Source organism: Sturnira hondurensis, unplaced genomic scaffold, assembly GCF_014824575.4.
Source record: "Sturnira hondurensis isolate 20B ecotype Veracruz unplaced genomic scaffold, ASM1482457v3 Scaffold0021971, whole genome shotgun sequence".
NCBI lineage: Eukaryota > Metazoa > Chordata > Mammalia > Chiroptera > Phyllostomidae > Sturnira > Sturnira hondurensis.
In genome coordinates, this window is record NW_028094602.1 from 1162575 (window position 1) to 1181828 (window position 19254).

At 55.5% G+C, this 19254-nt stretch overlaps 1 protein-coding gene across 3 annotated transcripts in view; it reads left to right on the forward strand.

The window, feature by feature from the left end:
* PLXNA1 (plexin A1) overlaps window positions 1-19254 on the forward strand; it is a 55375-nt gene that overhangs the window by 11081 nt on the left and 25040 nt on the right. The window contains exons 4-15 of one of the 3 annotated variants that reach the window (XM_037034048.1): window positions 8890-9030; window positions 9939-10039; window positions 10382-10505; window positions 10592-10745; window positions 11100-11199; window positions 12634-12748; window positions 15331-15552; window positions 17725-17821; window positions 17893-18086; window positions 18217-18368; window positions 18453-18573; window positions 18877-19013. In XM_037034048.1, the coding sequence (XP_036889943.1) occupies window positions 8890-9030; window positions 9939-10039; window positions 10382-10505; window positions 10592-10745; window positions 11100-11199; window positions 12634-12748; window positions 15331-15552; window positions 17725-17821; window positions 17893-18086; window positions 18217-18368; window positions 18453-18573; window positions 18877-19013 (1658 nt within the window). The remainder of the gene's footprint in view (window positions 1-8889; window positions 9031-9938; window positions 10040-10381; window positions 10506-10591; window positions 10746-11099; window positions 11200-12633; window positions 12749-15330; window positions 15553-17724; window positions 17822-17892; window positions 18087-18216; window positions 18369-18452; window positions 18574-18876; window positions 19014-19254) is intronic. The other 2 variants (XM_037034049.1, XM_037034050.1) reach the window with 2 other exon arrangements.

The window sequence follows — 19254 nt, forward strand, 5'->3', positions numbered from 1 at the left end:
GAGTTGGATTCTGTTACATTGGTTTTGAGGCTCTCCCATAGAAGCATGCCCTGCCTCAACCCTAGACCTGCCACCTGTACCCCTTTCCTCCAAATGTGCCTGCCCGAGTGGAGGGCATTTCAGGGGTTGTCACATTGTTGTTCATACCTGTCTTGGACATATGGCTTAGCGTGGTGTGGTCTCAGGTCTCCTCACCAGCTGTGTGATCTAGAGTTGGCCAGTCCAGCTTCTCTGAGCCATGGTTTCCCTGAGTACAGCCTGAGGAAGGAGTGAAGATGTGCAGGCAGACCTGGAGCCTGTTGTGCTTCTGTTTTCCATTTAGTACATGCATTGAGTGTTTGTGTGCTGGCACCTCACAGAGTTTTCACAGCAACCCTTGATAGGTGGGGAAACTGAGGCATATAGGCAGAAGCAGTTGGTGTCCAGGGTTTCTGGCTCCAGGGTCCTTGCTTCTGACTGTAGCCTCTCACCCTTTTGTATGGGTCCCTGGAGGGCAGGCATGGGGGCCCCTACTTCAGTTACCTTCTCCATCCCTGAGTAAGCCTAAGGTAGACCTCTTTTTTCCCACTACCTGGGACTGAACAGCTCAAGGGATCATGGGTGGCCCCCAGGGTAGACTCCTGTAAATGTTATATAAAATTTTAGCTGATTAATACCTGCCAACCTCAGCTGCTAAAGGCTGACAGGGGATGCTTCCTAACTTCCTGGCTTTTCCTTAGAGGCCCTGCCTGCCACCTGCTTCCCCCCACCCCAACATAGGCAACTTGTCCCCCACAGCCAACAAACCCCCAGAGCCACAGCCCTGCATGTAGCCCATCCCACGCCCAACCCTTCTTGTTGCCTCTGGAGACCCCCTATGCTCTGTAGGAGTTCCCAAGGTTTGAGTCTTAAAGCCCCTGGTTTGAATCCTCTGGAGTCAGCTCAGGTACCTGTAGTGGGTGAAGAGGGAACAGGCCCTGGACTCCTGCTAGTGGGTGTCCACTCTCCCTAGCCTGGTGGCTTCTATGACTCTCCCTTTCTGAAAAGCAAAGGTGGAAACAGTCCCTGCCCTGTGGGCCTATTGAGGGGTGCCATGGTGCTAGCCCTGCATAGGTTCTGTCCCTGCTGCAGGGCCCAGGGGCTTGGTTGAGGAATACAGAGTTGTCCTCAGTTACAGCCCTGCCTGCTCTGGTGACTGTGAGCCCTGTCTGCCCGCATCTGTATTTTGTGTGAGATCCCTTGATGTTAAGCTTTGGCAACAAAGAGCGTTGTGGGTCAACCCAAGCTTGCTGTGAGCCATGAGTTTGTGTCCTGGGGATACAGACCATGACACTGTGGGACCCCAGGATACTGGGCCTTGGGGTGGGGCCCAAGACAGCTGTCTAGGTGGGTGCTGGAGCTGCACCCGTCCAAAGATGAAGCCCTTTCCTCTCAGGTCCTGAGTTTCCTTCCCTCTGCACTGGGTGGGCCCTGCCTCCCTGGGACTGTTGGTGGTGGCCTATGGGTATGCTGATATTCTTTTCCTCTGTGATGATCCTTCTGTGAAGGAGAGAACGAGGGCTGTGGCTGTAGTGCTTGTCTCCCCAGAGCCTGGGCTAGCCTGGCCAGGCTGCTGTCCCTGTGCTCACAGCTTCAAACCTGGAGCTGCCCATCCTTACCTTCCCCTCAGGCATCACTGCTTTGCTTGTGGTTGCTGCTCTGGACCTGGGCTACTAAGGACAGGGGTACTGCTTGTCCTCCAGTGTCCTTCACATCTCTGAAGCTTCCCTCTGAATGGCTCTTTCCACTCCCCTTGTACCACATTTCCCCTGACAGGATTCTGAAATTCAGACATCCTGAAAATCCAGTGGTGCTTTCAAGATCTATGTGGAACAGTTGGCAGCAAGTTCTGCATCTAGGCTTGCCAGTGTGGGCCTCTTGTCATTCTCTGTGCCAGGTCCTCCCTCCCCTGGGCTGAAAGCCTGTTTGGTGCATCCATCAGGGATCTCTGCTCCCCAAAGCCTAGGTCTGTTCAGGAGGCAGGTTGGGGAACCTTATAAGGCTAAGGGGCAGGGATGCTGGCCCCAAGAGAGATGCTGGGCAGGACTGGGCCCCAGACCCACAGTCTCTCAGCTTGTTGTGCCACCTTCTCCTGACCTTCCTATGGCCCTGTGGGTCTCTGTCCTGTGTATCTGAGGCATGGTGTTGATCTCCAGCAGCTTGTCCTCCAGAGGCCCATGGGAGCTCCATGGGGCAACCTGCACTGTTGGCTTCTGTGGGCCTGAGGGAATTCCTATGTTAAACTGTGAGCCCTGCACACATGCACTTGGTTGCCTGTAGTATGTGACTGTTCTGTGACTGATGTCCACTCTGAAGGTTGATGTACCCACAGGACAAGTGCTGTGGGTGGGCAGCCTTAAAAGTGTCACATGAGAGCATACTGGGCACCTTGTCCCCTTGAAACCTGTAGTCACTCCCCTTCTCTAAGGATTATTATACAGTCTGACCTCCATCCTCCCTGGAACTGTGTTGTTGGTTTGGGGACTTTTGTGGCTTGGGCCACACAGCACATCTTCCTTTGTCTTCCTTTGCTCAGCGCTCTTTGTGGGACTCTCCCCTACTGTGTGGGCAGCCAGGGCTGGTTCTTCATTGTGGTGGTGTGTACTCCACACATATGTGCATGATGCTTTGCTCTGGGGGAGCTGCATGCATTCTACTTGGGCTCGTGACAGCAGTGCTGCTTCGTGAATTTCTGTGCACACATGGCTTATGGGCACATCTTCTGTGAGGACAGAGCTGCACTTCTGTTGGGTTTCTACCTGAGAGAGGGGCTTCCAGATCCGCTGTTTTTTTTGTTTTGTTTTGTTTTGTTTTTGTCCTAAATCTCCAGGTGTTTCTAGGACTAGGTAGGGACATGTGGTAGTGCCCAGTGGGGTGGTTGGTCAGTATGCAGTCATGCTCATGACAAGTTACTGGTCCTGGTTATGTTCATTTCCCTGGGGATTGTTGGGAAGGAGTGGAGTGGTCTTGGCTGTCTGTTTCTTGTCTTTGCTGTTGTGCCTGTGGGCCCCACGGGTGTACTACTCCTGCCCACCAAGGGTAGTAGTTGTTAGAACCTTTGGGTGGCATTCTGTGGTATCCTGCGGACGTCTGTGTGCTCTGCTCTTTGTGGTTCTCCTGGGTGCATCTGGCCATGTGCACTGAGCCAGAAGGGCAGAGACCTCTTATTCAACCTGCGGGTCTGTCTAGTGCCATCCTAGCCCCTTATCCCAGAGCCCATGCCATATGGTAGCCAGAGTAGTTGCCCACAGACACTAACAGAGGGTCCTGCCACAGGTCTGGTACTCCAAGCCCTCCCTTTTGTAGGGTCTGGCTAATCAGGCCTCAGCCCTGGGAAGGGCATGTGGGCACTTTTGATAAGTATGACGATTGCAGATGCAGGCTAGCAGTGACCTCCCTGTGCTCAGTGTTTAGCATGTCCAGGCTCAGGGCCATCTTTGTAGGGACAACTTTATGAAGGCCCAAGGTTAGTGCTTACAGTGAGCAGTTCCTCTACACTGTGGCAGATAGGGCCCTGCCCTCCAGGACCTCCTCTTGTGGGTCAGGGTGTAAGAGCCCCTGGCAGCACAGTGAGATGAATTCAAAGGCTGGAACAGTTCAGGGGCTTGGGGAGTCTGCCAGGAAAGGTGTCTGAAGGGAGGGTAGAGCATGACCAAAGCTCAGGGATGCATGCCCTAGTGCATGCTGGGAATTGAGGGGGGCCTGAGGTGGGTGGGTAACCAACCAGGCCTAGTGGAGCCTGGGGGATGTGCCTAGGGAGGCTGGACAGCTTCACTAAAGCCATCTGGGTAGAGAGAGGGCTCCTTTCTGGTGCCTAGGCTATCCCTTATTCTGCGTGTGGTGGGCAATTCACTGATGACCCTGCAGTAGTTAGCATCGAGGCAGGATGGTGTCCCACAGGAATCTGGGAGAGGCTTTGGAGGGCTGGCCTAGATGGGAGCAGGGAGCCAGAGGATTGTGGTGGCTTTTAGAATGTGGAAGGGGCTTGTGTCTACCTAGTTGTGCTGGGGACCCAGTGGGTGAGGATAGTGTGGGTGATGTGGGTGTGTGAGGGCCCAGCTGTGTGGGGCTTTGGAATTATAAATGGGAGGGTGGGCAGCAAATGGCTTTTGGGTTTGAGGTAACATCAGGCCAGATGGTCACTGGTATCTCCTACAGCATCCTTGGTTGCACCAGGTGCTAAGTTTCAGGCTGCATGTAGGCACCCTGGCCACATCCCAGCTGAGGACAGTCCCAGACAATGACATATGACAAAAGGCATTGCAGTCTACACTGCCTCCTAGCCTAGCTTTGTGCAGCCTCCACAGCAGTGGCAGATTCTCCAAAAGAGCTTTGCACCTCCACCCTATGGCAGGGTTGAGCCTTGAGTCTCCACGCGGCTTCCGGCAGGCTGGCCTTCCTAACTTTGGGAACCTTGAGCTTCTCACTCGGTTGGCAGATGAGACTGAGGGGTCATGAAGGACCACTGCTTGTGTTGGTTGGTCCCTGTTCTTACATGTGTATGAGTTGTGGGTGAGAAAGATAAGATTCCTGGGACTTCCCCCACATACCTTGTCAGGTAGTTCTGGCCCAATTACAGCCTTCGGGACCTCTTGGAAATCATGTTTTAATTACTCAGTTATTGCTAAGAGGAAATGGCTAGTTGCTTTTCTACTATCAAATTCTTCCTAGCCTTTTGTAGAATGGTCCCAGGAAGGGGCTTAGAACCTGACCCCAGCCAGAGGAAGAGGGAATCCTGTGGCAGCCCGTGAGGGGATAAACAAGAGTCCAGGAGCTGGGTCTATCCAGACCTGAGCCATTTGGCCCTGACGGAGAAGATGAAATCTGCCACTTGACAGATCCTTCCAGGAGAGGGTAGCAGAGGCTCCCTCACCTTGTGCAGCCCCTTCCATGACCTCCCTGTCTCTTGGGGCTTAGAACAGGCTTGGCAGCCTCATCTCAGGAAGAGATGCCTATGAGGTCCCTGCCCTGTGTGTATAGCCAGCTCGCTGGCTACTGCCTCCATCCTCTGCCTATCCTCCCACCCATGGTCCTGTACTCACCCTTACCCTTTTCTAGAGACCAGGAATCTGCTCAGTTAGTGCACCCTCACTTCACAGGTAGAGACATGAGGGCTGGCATCTTAGGGTAGGTGTAGCAGGGAGCTCTCTCCCCTCCTTTTGGGCCAGGCTGGGCAGTCCCCTGTCTCCAGGCAGCTAGGGCGCGTGCCGGCCTTGGCAAGCAGCCTGGACAGCCCAGAAATCCACCCCAGTGCCCCTGCTTGCCCCCAGCTTGGAGAATGGGCCCTTTGTTGGCTCTCGGCTGGGTGGACAGCTGACCTGGTCAGGCTGTCAGCTGCCTGCCTGCAGCAGTTGGCCAGGGCCATGCAGGGGCAGCCAACTGGGCCAGCCTGGGTCAGGGGACTTAGGGCTAAGGGCCACCCACCTGTCCTTAGCCGCCTCCCCTTGGCCCTGGGCAGGGCTCCTTCTGCAGGGACCTGGGGGTGAAGGAGCGAACCTGCTTCCTGGCTCATCTGTGAAGGGGGAAGGCAATGCCCTAGTGGTGGTGGTGTTAGGTACACGGTCCATAATCAGCCTGTTGCCTTGTCCTGGCTCCAGGAGGTTTCTGGGGCCTGGCCCCTCCCTAGAAGTGCTGATAGCCCTTTGACTCAGCTCAGAATCCAGGGGACTCCCCAGTACAGAGCGACAGGGAAGACCAGGGGAGAAGTGGACAGGGCTGGAAAACCCAGGTAAAGTCTGGGTGGTGGTAGCTATGCTCCACTGGGCCAGAGCAGTGGGTGGGTGGGTAATCAGGCCTAGTGCAGCCTGGGAGATGTGCCTAGGGAGGCCAGACAGCTTCACTAAAGCCATCTGGGTAGAGGGAGGGCTCCTTTCTCAGCAGGGGTGGGGAATAGCACCACAGCAGAGGGATCTCTGTGGCAGGGCTAGGTTTAGACCCTGAGGTTTTTTGTGGTGGAGGTCGAAGGGAGGGCAGTTGCAGCCAGTCCTGGAGTGTTCTGGTGGTGACATATGGAGAAAGGTTTGCCAAATACTTAGGTTACAGCTAGAAGTAGAAGGGAATATCAGGGACTCTGGAAGTGTTCTATGTGCTCTGTAGACCCAACTGCCCCATGGTGGGCCACCCCCAGGTGGGTGGCCCTAGAGTAGACAGCTGTGGGTGTGGTGTCAGCATTCATGCTGCCAATGGTGGCATGTACCCCCATGTCCTGCCAGTGGTCTGGCCCTGTGTCTGCCCTGCATGCTCATTCTTTCTAGAATGCCCTCCTGGTGGCGTGCTGCATCCATCCTCCCACTTTTGGGGCAGACTCTGTGTCCCCAGGTCCAGTTGGCAGTCCAGGGCCCTTGTGAACCTCAGTATACTTGTTTGTGTTACACTAGTTCTATAATCTGAAAACCAGCTGGGATGCAGCAGGCATGTCCCCAGGACTGGTCATTCCTAGCTGGACCCCCAACTATTATGTGTGTACATGCATGGACACTGCTGAGCCTGGACCGTGACTACTCAGTGCATTGCATGAGGCTGTCACCCACGTCTACCCTTTGGTTTGTGGACTGGGCTTCCTATACCCTCCTCACTCTGTGCCCTCCAGAAATGCCCCATCTCCCTAGGGCCTACTTATGTGTGTTTAAGGGCTGGGGGCTGTCTGGCGTTGAGCAGGTGGGTGGACAGATGGATATGCATGCTCCCCATTGCAGCTGTTGGGTGCCACCTGTCAGAGTTGGCATGCTGCCAGCCCAGGGGCAGGGGCATTCTGCAGCCCAAGCCTGGCCTGCCTCCCCTTTCCCACCTCTCCAGGACCCAGGGGAGGAGGCTTGCTCTCTGCTTGCTCCTGCCTCACCATGGCTCAGAGCTGGTGTGTCCCCTGGATGTGACATCCATGCCTCAGGATGTGACATCCTGGCCCTCCCCTTATAGGGGAGGAGGGTGTACACCTGGTTAGGTGGAGGTCTGAACTGGCACCATGTGGCCCTTGATGGTCAGAGTGGGAGAGGCTGGGGCCCCTCAAATGTCTCTGTTAAGCAGACTCTTCAAGTGTGTCCCTTGTCAAGGCCCCAGGGGCAGGTGTTCCCCAGTGAGAGAGACCAGCCTGGAGTGTTGGGGGAGGGGCTATAGGCCTGCAACTCAGAGATAGGGTCAGGCTTGGGCTTCTGGGTGCTACTGGAAGCATCATCAGTGATGGGGGCAGGGGAGGGCCAGGCCTTGGGGAGAAATCCAGAGTTCTAACTGGTCATTTAGGCTAAGGTAGTCAGTCTAAGCTCTGGGCCTCCACTTGGGCCCTGCCCTGCTCTCCTGTTTGCTGCTCCCTGGCTGCTCTCCAGACTGGCCTTGCCAGGCCTATATGACTAGTTGCTGGGGTTTGGTTATTACTGTGGGGACTGGCAACCTTGTGTCCCCTATTTGGCACACTGGCTTGGTCCTCAGAAAAGCTTTGGTGTGGAGGGGCTAACTGTCGTTCCCATTTGACAGGTCGGGAAACTGAGGCTCAGAGGTTTCAGCACCCTACCAGAGTCAACAGCTGGGAGCATCTGAGCCAGGGCTTAGGCAGTATGGGTCCAGAGATTGGACTCCTAGCTTCCCTGGCCCTCCTTGTGGCTTATGTCTCTCCTGGGTTCAGCCATTGTCTCAAGGAGCTAACCTCTAGCTCCCATGAGCAGTACCTAACTGCAGGCCACCCACCTAAGCAGGACACGAGGTTTGTGGGAGTAGGCTGGATCAGCTTGGGGTCCTATCCCATTTTCTGCCAGCAGGGCCTCTGGTACCTTCCTTCCAGAGGCTGGGCTGAAGCCCCTTGGGCAGCTACAGGCCAAACCCAGGTCTGCTTCCCCCTTCCCAGCATTGGACCCTGCTCTTCCTGGTCTGGTTTGACTTAAGCCTGCTTGCCTGGCTGGGACGCAACTGAGAAGATGTGCAGCTGAGCAGATGTGGGGGTCAGAGGTGGCTCTGGGCTCTCAAGAATGTGGCCCTCCCATCTCTTGCAGCCAGGAGCCTCTGGCCCAGAGACATAGTGCCTCATCCTGGCTGGCTACCCTTGCCCAGCCCATATTGGAGCTGGTTCTAGCCACGGGCTTTTACCTGCCTCACAGCCCACCTGTCAGTTATGCCTGCCCTGTTTTATCAGTGTGGGGGTGCAAACCAGGGATACTGGGCTGGCCCCCCTGGCTTACAGCCAGAGCAGAGAGGGGCCTGAGCAGGACCAGCAGCCATGGGAGCTTGCCCAGACCAGCTGAGCTGGGCAGATGCTTCCCCATGAGTCCCATCTCTGGAAAGTCCCCTGGGTCTTTCTGTTAATTAAATACATTTGTTTGGTAAAAGCAACTAAAAATACTTGTAGCATTGCAAGCTGCAGAAGAAGAGCTGGTTAATTAATACCTGGTTTGTTTGGTATCTGAAATATGCCTTCCTCTGGGGGGTGGGTGTCCCAACTCCAAGGTGCCCTGGGGCTCAGCCCCTCACACTGATATAGCCTTCTCACCTTGGAGTCTCCAGGGGTCTCACTTCTTAGCCTTCTCATCTGCACTGGACCTCTCACAGTCCCTTCGGGCCCCTCTTTGCCCCCCTTCCCCTTTGGGATTCCCAGCCTGTCACAGGGAAGGTGGTGCACTCGCAGGGGCGCCTGCCATCTTTGCATTGGGTGTGGCTGTGCAGCTTGGGCTGTGGCCTCTGTTGACTGACGAAGGGACTAGGCTAGGACCAGCTTAATAGTATGCAGTTTGTCTCATGCAGGCTAATGGGGTTGAGGTGGGGGCTTCCTTGTTCTTTTAGGGCTTTGGGGGATGATTTGGGGAGGGGTTTGGGACCCTCACCTTAAGTGGGCATGGGCTGGGGCATAAAAACATCGGCATAGCTTCTCTCAGGACCTCACTGCCACAGATCCTGGTGGACCCAGCCAACCCCAGCAGCTGGCCAGCCCTGGCCTATGAGAGTGTGGTGGCCCAAGAGGGTAGCCCTATCCTTCGTGACCTGGTCCTCAGCCCTGATCGCCAGTACCTCTACGCCATGACAGAAAAGCAGGTGGGTGCTACACTGCCAGGTGCATGTGGGTGGGCCTACCCTAGGAAGCTACACATGATGCTGTGGGCCCACACTGTCTATACTGCCTCTAGGTTCTCCTGAGCCAGGTATAGAATTCCCAGCCCCTCCTTGAATGACTTCATGCTCATAGGAACAGATATTTGAATGAGAGCATTATCTGGGTATTGGTGTTTTGCAGGGCTTGGGTCATGCATCTCGGGCCCTGAGTTTTCAGATTGTGACCTGGCTCAGCACTGGCCTCGTCTGCTCAGTGGGGACTTGGGGCAGTGGCCTGTGGCTGGCCTGGCCCAGCTTGTCAAGGCCATGTGCTTTGGTTCCTGGTCTGGCCTGCTTGCAGCCAGCCTTGTCCTTCTGGTCTACCCAGTGAACCATGGCAGTTGGGGGAAGGGGGATTGGGAGGCAAATGGGAAAGACAAGACTTCCTTTTCTTCCTAGTCAGCTCTTGCTTCTCTTCTGCCCCTCTTCTGGCTATTGGGCTCTTCCACCTCCCTGGGGACCTCACGGCCAAGCAGGCAAGGTCAGGGTGAGTGAGGCATAGCCTTCCTCTGTGATTAGGATTCAGGTCAAGGAGCCTTGGCTCATTCTGGAACCTCAGAGTCCAGACAGATGGAAGCATAACTCTGGCTCTTGGTTCTTCTCTGGGTAACTTACCTGTACCAGCTTGCTCCCAGGTTGTCACCACCCTAGGCTTCCAGGGGACTAACTCAGTCAAGGCCATGTCACTCAGGACTGGCTTTTGAATAGACCTAGCTAGAAGAAGTCTTGGGATGGGGGTGTCCCAGAAGTGTGGGGTCAGAGGGGCACACAGTGGTGCTGAGGAGATGAGTCTGCCAGGGGTCCCTGGGATGGCCCTTGTGGGGGCCTGAAACAGAATTTTCTCTTCCCAGGTGACACGAGTGCCAGTGGAAAGCTGTGTGCAGTACACATCATGTGAGCTCTGCCTGGGCTCTCGGGACCCCCACTGCGGCTGGTGTATTCTACATAGCATGTGAGTCTGGATTGGGGTGAGATGGGGACAGCAGGACTCTGACGTCCTGGCCTGGCTCTCTCTGCCCTGGGAGGGCCCCAGACAGCCTTACTATGCACTCAGGTGGTCACAGCTTCTCTCCAAGCTCCTCTGGCTCTTCCCTGGGCAAGGTGCCTTGGATTTGGCAGTTTCCTGTGAGCAGCTGAGTGACAGCCCACCCAATTACATGCCAGTAAGGAAGGGGTACAGTGAAGTTGGTGGGTTTCCCCAGTATAGGTTTTAGCTCTGCTGAGCAGGGCATAGGTGCCGGGTTGCTCCTTGGACCTCCCTGCCCATGCTAAGCCCAGCCTCTGGTGCCTGCAGCTGCTCCCGTCGGGACACCTGTGAGCGGGCAGATGAGCCTCAGCGCTTTGCCTCAGATCTGCTGCAGTGTGTGCAGCTGACTGTGCAGCCTCGAAACGTCTCCGTCACCATGTCCCAGGTCCCGGTGAGTGTGGCCACCTAGCAAGTGCTGGAGGATGGGTGGGGTGACAGGACTCCATTCACCCACACCTTCTGCTGTGCGGGCTCCAGCTCGTGCTGCAGGCCTGGAATGTGCCCGACCTCTCAGCTGGTGTCAACTGCACCTTTGAGGACTTCACTGAGTCTGAAAGCATCTTGGAGGATGGCCGCATCCACTGCTACTCACCTTCTTCTGAGGAGGTGGCACCGATCACTCTTGGCCAGGGTAAGTGTACCATAGCTGGGTCAGGGCATTGCTCAAAGGGGCCTCCTGCTGGGGAGGTGGATCACTGTTAGGGACAGAGAATGAGTGTCACATGATGATTGAGGAGCATGATAAGGTAAGGAACAGATGCCAGATGGGAGCAGTATAGATAGGAGGCAGGGACCATAGGTGCAAAGATGCTGGGGAACTGGGGTCCACAAGCTGGAGAAGCTGAGCTACGGCTAGGGGCTTTGCACTTGGTGATTGGGCTGGTTGTTCGCAAGGTCATTTCATGATCAGGATTTCCCTACATGGGCATTCTGGGTTGAGGGATTTTGAGTGGCTCTGGTGATTTGAGCCTGTGCTGCCCTACAGGAGATCAGCGGGTGGTGAAGCTCTACCTGAAGTCTAAGGAGACAGGCAAGAAGTTTGCATCTGTTGACTTTGTCTTCTACAACTGCAGTGTGCACCAGTCGTGAGTGTTTCAGGTCTCCTGCGTGGGCTGGGTATGGTGCAGCATGGGCCAGTGATCAGTGCGGGAGGCTAGACCTCTTGTGAGAGCAGACCCCTGGGCAGAGGGTCCAGATGAATCTGAGTCTGGGGCAGTGGTCAGAGTAGGTGAGGTGGTGGGAAGTGACATGCACCTGTTTACACCTCAAGAATCTTGCCCTTAGCCTTGGTGTGAGGAATGGCCTACGGGCACCAGAGCAAGGCAGGGAGTTTCGGGGGTTGGAGGAGGGAGGCTGCTGCATCATGTGGATGCGAAATGGTATGTCATGGGACAAGCTAGGCTATTCAGTGCTTGCTGTTCTGGGGCAAGTGGAAGTCTGGGTCCTCTCTAGCTCATGCTGCTCCAGGTGTGGGTCAGGGGATGGAGGTGGAGAGGCTGGGGCACAGAGAACCAGGGTGGGAGCTCTCCCTGGTACTTGTCTCCTGCCTTTCTTGGCTGTGAGCAGCAGAAAGAGCAGAAGAGGCTGAGGACTGCCATGAGCTGGAACATGGCCTAGAGGGGCACTCTCGGCCCCAACCCTGACCTGGAGGGTGCCCAGCCTTGGAAAGGCCAGCATGGAGTGTGGGAACAGTGAGGTTCAGTCTCAGCTGGGCGTGCCTTTGTTGACATGTTCTAGAGTGTTGTTATCACCAGAGTATGACATCTCTGTCTTGGGCAGGCTGGAATCTTTGGAGCTGGAGTCTGCAGCACTCCAGAGCTGGAGGGGATTGAGACAGGAGAAGCCCAGTAAGCTGGCAGGTTGGGAGGTCCTCTAGAGAGCTGGTGGCATTTGCCTGGAGGTCAAGGGGGCCATGGAGGCTGTAGAGACAAGGTGCCAGTCATACTAAGCTGCAGGGAGGGCCCAGAGCACTGAAAAGGCCCTGTCCAGGCTCTGGGGATGTGTCAGAATAAATGGCATAAACTGCCAGGCCAAGCCTTCAGGGTAGTGCATGTCTCTCACAGCTCTATGTAGCTCTGCAGCAGCTGCTAGCCACAAAAATTTAAATCCATGATAAGACAAGATATAATTTAATATGTAGATCTTTAGATGCACTAATAAATTTCTAGTGGTAATTGTCATGTGTGTCCTAATGTGGCCAGGGGTCACCACAGTGGACAGTGTAGCCTTTTGCCATCATCAGGAAGGCTCTGTGTGTTGGCTCTGGGGTGAACTGTTGGGTGTTTGAGGATCTGGGGAAGAGCAGTGAAGGAGAGAGAGGAGCACCAGACAGTTCAGTGGGTAAGACCAGCTGACAGGGAAGGTTTCTGAGCAGAAGGAGGATCAGCCAGGGCGAAGACCCTGGGGTGGCCCTGTGATCAGCCACTGGAGGAGCAGTAGGGAAGTGGTGTGGTGTGGCTCTGTGTGGCAACTGGGGAGGCACTGATGCCCATCCTCACTGTCCACCACCCTCCTTGCAGCTGTCTGTCATGTGTGAATGGCTCCTTCCCCTGCCATTGGTGCAAATACCGCCATGTATGCACACACAATGCTGCCGACTGTGCCTTCCTGGAGGGCCGCGTCAACATGTCCGAGGTAAGGCCCTCTTGGGGTGATGCAGTATTTCAGAGTTGTAAGAGAACAAGGTGTTGCCTGCAGGGGGGCCTGAGAGAGCTCCTGTGGATAGCTGGGATGCCAACCAAGAGGTCTGTAAGGTTGGGGAAATCCTTCATGGCTGTCTTGGCCTAAGGCCAGCCAGCAACATTTTTTATTGTGACCTTTAGGGGAGGCACAGAAGCCTCAGACCAGTGGGCCCCCCTGAGCGATGCTGTGGGGAGGGACTGTCAATGAAGGGGAATGGGAGCCTGGAGCGTGAGGTGTCTGGCTAGGTAGACCTGATGTCATGTGAACCAGGAAACATGTCAGACTGACCTGCAGGGGGAGCTGCTCAGTTCCTGGAGTTGTCTGAGGTTCTTCATGGTAACTGATAGTAATTAGGTTATAATTATATGGAGCCTGGGTAAGATACTGACTTTATTTACAAGTGGTAGGGCTGCTACTCCTGGAACCTGGCCTCTCAGAACCGTGATGGGCAGACCTGGAACCTGCCAGGCATGGAGAGTGTGGGCGGGGTTGCCATGTCCAGCTTGCAGGTGCAGAGCTAGAGCTTGAAACCAGGGTCCTTTGCAGTGACACAATGCCTGTTTGTAGGACAGACAAGAGGGTGTGAGTTCTGTTGGCTGTGGGACACTTGGGGACTGTAGCTGGCTTAGACATCTGTGGACAGTTTCGGCGCAGAGGAAATGCATGCACAGGGCCCCGGCCATGCTGTGGGCCCTTCCTCACAGGAGGAGCCTCCCCTGGTCACCCCTCACCATCACCCTCTGGACCTTTGTTGCACATAATCAGACAAGGTGGTGATGGGGGGCAGGCTGACAGTGGACAGGGACTGAGGGCATCTGGGGGTAGCAGTGTCTGTGAGAGCAGCTGATGTGAAGGCCATGGGCATAGGGGGTGGGTAGTGTGGACTGTCCTAGGAGTTCGGCCTGTATGAGGAGCTGGGTAAATGTTTCCTTGGGGTGGGCAGGGCCCCTGGGGCAGCAGGAAGCTGGTGCTTCTGATCCCAGTGGGGTTAGTGACTCTGGGGTCTAGGAACCTCAGGAGTACTGTTGTGGGCCTTGATGGCCAGGGGAAGGTGAGCAGCAAGTGCAGAGCCCTCCTGAGGCATTTGCCCATGCAGTGCTGAGCTGGGAACAATGGCATGTCCATGGAGGGTTATTGGGGGATGGATTTATTCCACAGATACTCCTCTTAAACTGTAGTCCTAGGTTTTATGCCTGTGTTTATAAAGAGTATAACATATCCACAGACTTAACAAATCCCACTGTTTGGGAGGACTCGGGCTCTCAGCCCAGACTTCCCCTTTCCATCTCTGGTTTAGGTTTGGCTCCTCTGGGGACACCTCTCATTCAGGAGCATGCTCACTCAGCAGTATCTTAGTTCTCTACCCCATTGGAAGGAGTTCCCTCAAGGAAGAGTCCTGCCCCACTGTTCCACACTATCTGTCTTCCAGCTCAGCCTGGTCTCAGGTCACTCATTGGGCCAGAAAGGAGTCCTGAACTGACCCCTCTAAATGCCTGAAGTCCCCAAGTGCTGAGGCCCAGCCAGAGAGACCGGGCAGGGGTCACAGAGCCTGTCAGTGACACTGGCCTCCTAGTCAGCTGAGATAGTGTCTATGAAGAGTGGAGGTATGAGATGGGGTGACACTAAGAACAGTCCTGGTGGCCAGGATGAGCCAGGTCTGCTAATGGCGGTCCAGGAAGGACAGCCAAGGTCTGGGAAAGCCCCAGGAAGATCCCTTGGCTTGGGGGCTGGGCTGGGGCACCCTTTCAAATGGCTAGGAGAATGCTGTCATAGGTGAGGGCCCTTGAGCGCAGGGCTGGTGGCCCCCCATGCATACCACCATTCTCTCTCTCTTTGGTGGAGACAGGGCACCCTGTAGACTCAGGGTAAGTGGTCATGCTGCCTGGCCATACCTTGCTGGCTTTGCTCCCCCAGTGTCCCTTAAGGACTCCAAAACCTCTGCAGAGCCAGGATTGGGCCTGTACCATGTTGGGATATATTGTAGGCCTTGGGAATTATAACCTGTTTTCAGCATCTCTATTTAAAGCCCAGCTTGCCGATATGCCCCTGGGGCTATCTTCTCCTGTGGCTGCTATCAGTGTGCTGCAAGGGATCTGGGCCCTTGCATCAGTTATTGTTGCAGAAATGTTGTCCCTTGGGGGCCCTGACTGTTTTTGTGTCTGGCTATTTTTACATGCTATTCAGGTCCCCAGCAGAGCTTATATCCCCAGCACCCAACTCTTGGCTGCTTCTGTCTCAAGGGCCTTTTCAGCTGTGGGCCAGATGGGGCCCCTTGGTCATCATATGGTAGAGTCTTAGAATACTAGTCAGGGAGGGCACTCTGGGCCCAGAGGGGACAGGTCCAACCCAGGTCACAGAATGTAGCCACACAACCTGGTAAGTTTAGAAGCCAGGCCTCCTGACTCTGGTTGAACTGTTTCTGAGGTCCTCAGTCTGCTGGTGTGTAAATTGGGCACAGTGGTGCCTACTGGAGAAGCACAGTCTGGGCCACAGTAGGATTACACCAGGCTCACTGGCCCCTCCTCTGCGCTCAGCTGAAGCCTTGTCACTCTCAGGACTGCCCGCAGATCCTGCCCTCCACCCAGATCTACGTGCCAGTGGGTGTGGTGAAGCCTATCACCCTCACTGCCCGGAACCTGCCGCAGCCACAGTCGGGCCAGCGCGGATACGAGTGTCTCTTTCATATCCCAGGAAGCCCAGCCCGAGTCACTGCCCTGCGCTTCAACAGCTCTAGCCTGCAGTGTCAAAACTCCTCGGTAAGGCTGTCTGGAGCTGGCCAGGGACCTTTTGGGGACTCCTGCTGCTAGACTAGGCTGACCATACTTACAGCATTAGTATCGGTTTCTGCTCATGAGTGAAAGGACAGGGCACAGTCGGGTTCGGAGGCACTTTGAGCTCCCCATGTGAGTGCCACGCCCTTCAGGTATGCCTGGGTGTGCAGCTAGGGCACTTCCAAGAGTCACCCAAATGTTTGGAGGGAGCACATCTCAGACAGGGAGTGGGCAATTTAGATCTGGTGGGATATGCAGACATGCCTTTGCATGGGGTCTTTAGAAATGTGGGTGAGGAGACCAGATTGAAGGTGTGTGGAACCACCCACATGCTGTCATCACCCAGTGCTTCTAGGAGGGCTTTGGGCCAGGGTGAGAGTGCCCAAGCACTCAGCTCCTTTTATATCCCCTGTGGCCAAACACAGGAACCGTTTATAGTGGTGCATGCATTTGTACACTAGCAGGGGGTTATTGTCCAAATGCCAAGAAAGCAGCTGCCTTTAGAGCCTCGAATCTAATATGGTGACATTTTCAAAGCTTTTTATCAAGTCCAGTGAATTTAGTGATTGTAATCTTTGCAGAGCCAAAACCATCCCTGGTGGGTGGCAGGGAATGGTGGTCTCAAGCGGCCCCAGCTCTTTTCGCTAGCAGGCCTTGGCTTTCCTCATCTGTTCAGGAAGAATGTAGTCAGGAGAGCAGGAGGTTTTCTGTGGTGGGTGAGGCCCTGTAGGTGGGTGGTGCCTCTGTGTCCTCTTCGAGGCCTGTGTTTGGCCCCCACCCTCTAAAATTTCAGGGGAAGGACCTTGAGGCAGAGGCCTGGCCACCTGCCAGTGATGATGACCCCTTGGTTGACCTCGCTTTCCCAGCGTGTCGGGGGTGCTGGGGGCCAGGGGCCAGAGGCCATAGCAGGCTCCTAGGGGCAGGTCACCCAGCTGCCTGGCCCTAGAGTTCCTTGTGCTGTCCTGCCTGTCTTGACCTTTCATTCTCTGTTTTGCTATATCACTGAGTTCTGCTGGCCATTCCTTTCACCTGCATCTCTCTGTGACTCCCTGGCATAGTTGTATCCACCATTTACTTCCTCTCCATCTAAGGTCATCTGTATGTCTCTCTGTGTCCTTATTTCTTCATCATCCCTGAGCCTCTGTCACCTCTTTTTCTGCATTCCTCAACCCCTCTGCCTCTCCCCTCTCACCAGGCTTACATTTATCTTTTCTGTAGCCATTTTTAAAGGGAAAAGGGAGTATCAGGGAGTGTGATAGGATCCAGTTAAATTCCTGCAGATAAAGTAATGATGAATTGCTCTGGGATGAAGTGGAGGACCTCAGAAAGTGGGGCACAGCTGGAAGTGCTAGGCCGGGGCTTTGGGGGAGGGGCGGTGTTTCTGAGCCTGGAAGTGGTGGCGGTTGAGCCTTACCTGACAGTGCTTTTTACCAGCCTATGCCCAGGGGATGGGGGCACACAGCTTGCACCTCAAGGCAGTCCCAGTGTAGGGATTACTGAGCTTGTTGGCAGGTGTAGAAATGGAGGTTCACAGAGCATCTTTGACAGATTCCAAGGGATTCAGCTGGGAAGTCCTGATTTCTTGGTGAGACTGACTACAGGGGGAAGTAGAGAGGTCGACCTAGAGCACAGGTGGCAAACACAAGGCCCATGGACTGAATCCGGCCCTCCACCTTGTTTTATCTGGCCTGGCACCTTGTTTCTACCTGGCGGCAGCGCCAGGCTCTCGCTTAACTTTTAAGGAGTAGTTACATTTATACCATCCTAAAATTACATTTGACTCTTGGGGAAGGCAACGTTGAGGCTGATGTGGCCCCTGGTGAAAGTGAGTTTGACACCCCTGACTAGAGGGTGCACCTCATGTGCTGCTGGGGGCAGGGGCCATGGCCATCAGGAAGGAATACATTGGTTGGGGATTCAGAGGTAGAGTTGGGTGTGGCAGGAGAGGCTTAGATGCATAGGTTGCTTGATGGGCAGCTGTTTCTGTTGGGTATCCAGCTCTAGATTGGAAATGCCAGTCTGGGCAGGCAAAGCCCCCAGGCTCTGCTTTGTCAAGCTCTCTCCCAGCATCCAGTCCCAGGGGTGGCCAGGAGGGGTACACAAGCCCTGACCTGCCCCCCTGAGGTTTTGCCTCACTGCTCTGCATACTGCCCGCAGTACTCTTATGAGGGCAATGACATCAGCGACCTGCCTGTGAACCTGTCGGTGGTGTGGAATGGCAACTTCATCATTGATAACCCTCAGAACATCCAGGGTGAGCCAGGTGGGGTGGCCCCCCAGGGCAGGGCTGTAACTGGGTAGAGCTGACCATGTTTTCCCCTATAGCCCACCTCTACAAGTGCCCAGCCCTGCGGGAGAGCTGTGGCCTCTGTCTCAAAGCTGACCCTCAATTTGAGTGTGGCTGGTGCGTTGCTGAGCGCCGTTGCTCCCTGCGCCCCCACTGCCTTGCTGACTCACCTGCCACCTGGATGCATGCCCACCATGGCAGCAGCCGTTGTGCTGACCCCAAGATCTTCAAGGTAGGTGAGCCTCTCAGGCTATTGAGGGCAATGAGAGCTCTGCTGGCCCAGCTACTTTTCCTGTTCAGTTCCTCCTGGCCTGGAATGACCCTGACTGGCTTCGGCCTCCCATCTTCTTGTCTCCCCACAGCTGTCCCCAGAGACTGGTCCACGGCAAGGAGGCACAAGGCTCACAATCATGGGTGAGAACCTGGGCCTGCGCTTTGAGGATGTGCGTCTGGGTGTGCGTGTGGGCAAGGTGCTGTGCAGCCCTGTGGAGAGCGAGTACATCAGCGCTGAGCAGTGAGTACCACCCAGGGTAGGTAGGGGAGTCACTGACACCCATGCTGGACCCTGCAGCCTGCTGAGACCCCTGATACCCCACAGGATCGTCTGTGAGATTGGAGATGCCAGCACACTGCGGGCCCATGATGCCCTGGTGGAGGTGTGCGTGCGCGACTGCTCTCCCCAGTTTCGGGCCCTGTCACCCAAACGCTTCACCTTTGTGGTAAGCTCCAACCCACCTAGCCCAGAACCCTATCCTCCCATGAGGCCTCGGGGGACTGTGAGGTCTGTCTCTGTAGGTAGGTTTCTTGTCCTCCCTTGGGCCCCCTCATGAAGCAACACCTCTGCTCCTGTTCCCCTAGGCACCTCTGCTCCTAGGTTCCCCTAGGCACTTTGGGCCCTGTTTGTGGGCTGTGTCTGAGAGCCCATGAGCACAGGGCCTGGGTAAGGCTGGGTATGCAAGCAGTCCCCTGGGCCAAGGGGTAGGCCTTTCCTGGAGCTCCAGCAAGTTTCTTCTTCCCTGCAGACTCCAACCTTCTACCGTGTGAGCCCTGCCCGGGGTCCTCTTTCAGGGGGCACGTGGATTGGCATTGAGGGCAGCCACCTAAATGCAGGCAGTGATGTGGCTGTGTCTGTTGGTGGCCGGCCTTGCTCCTTCTCCTGGTAAGGGGTGTGGATGGGGTTGGGGTGAAGGGGTAGGCATGGCCCACCTTCTCTTGGTGGTGGTTGGTTCAGATGGCTGCGTGTCCCCATCCTGTTGCCTGGGAAACAAGGGGAATGTGGAGAGCCTGGCCAGGGTGATCACTATGGAAACCAGTGGTGAGAAGGTTACCATGGAGACAGGTTACCTCAGAGTAGGAAGGGCAGGTAGGCAGACCTGGCAGATGGGCAGGGCCTGGGCCCA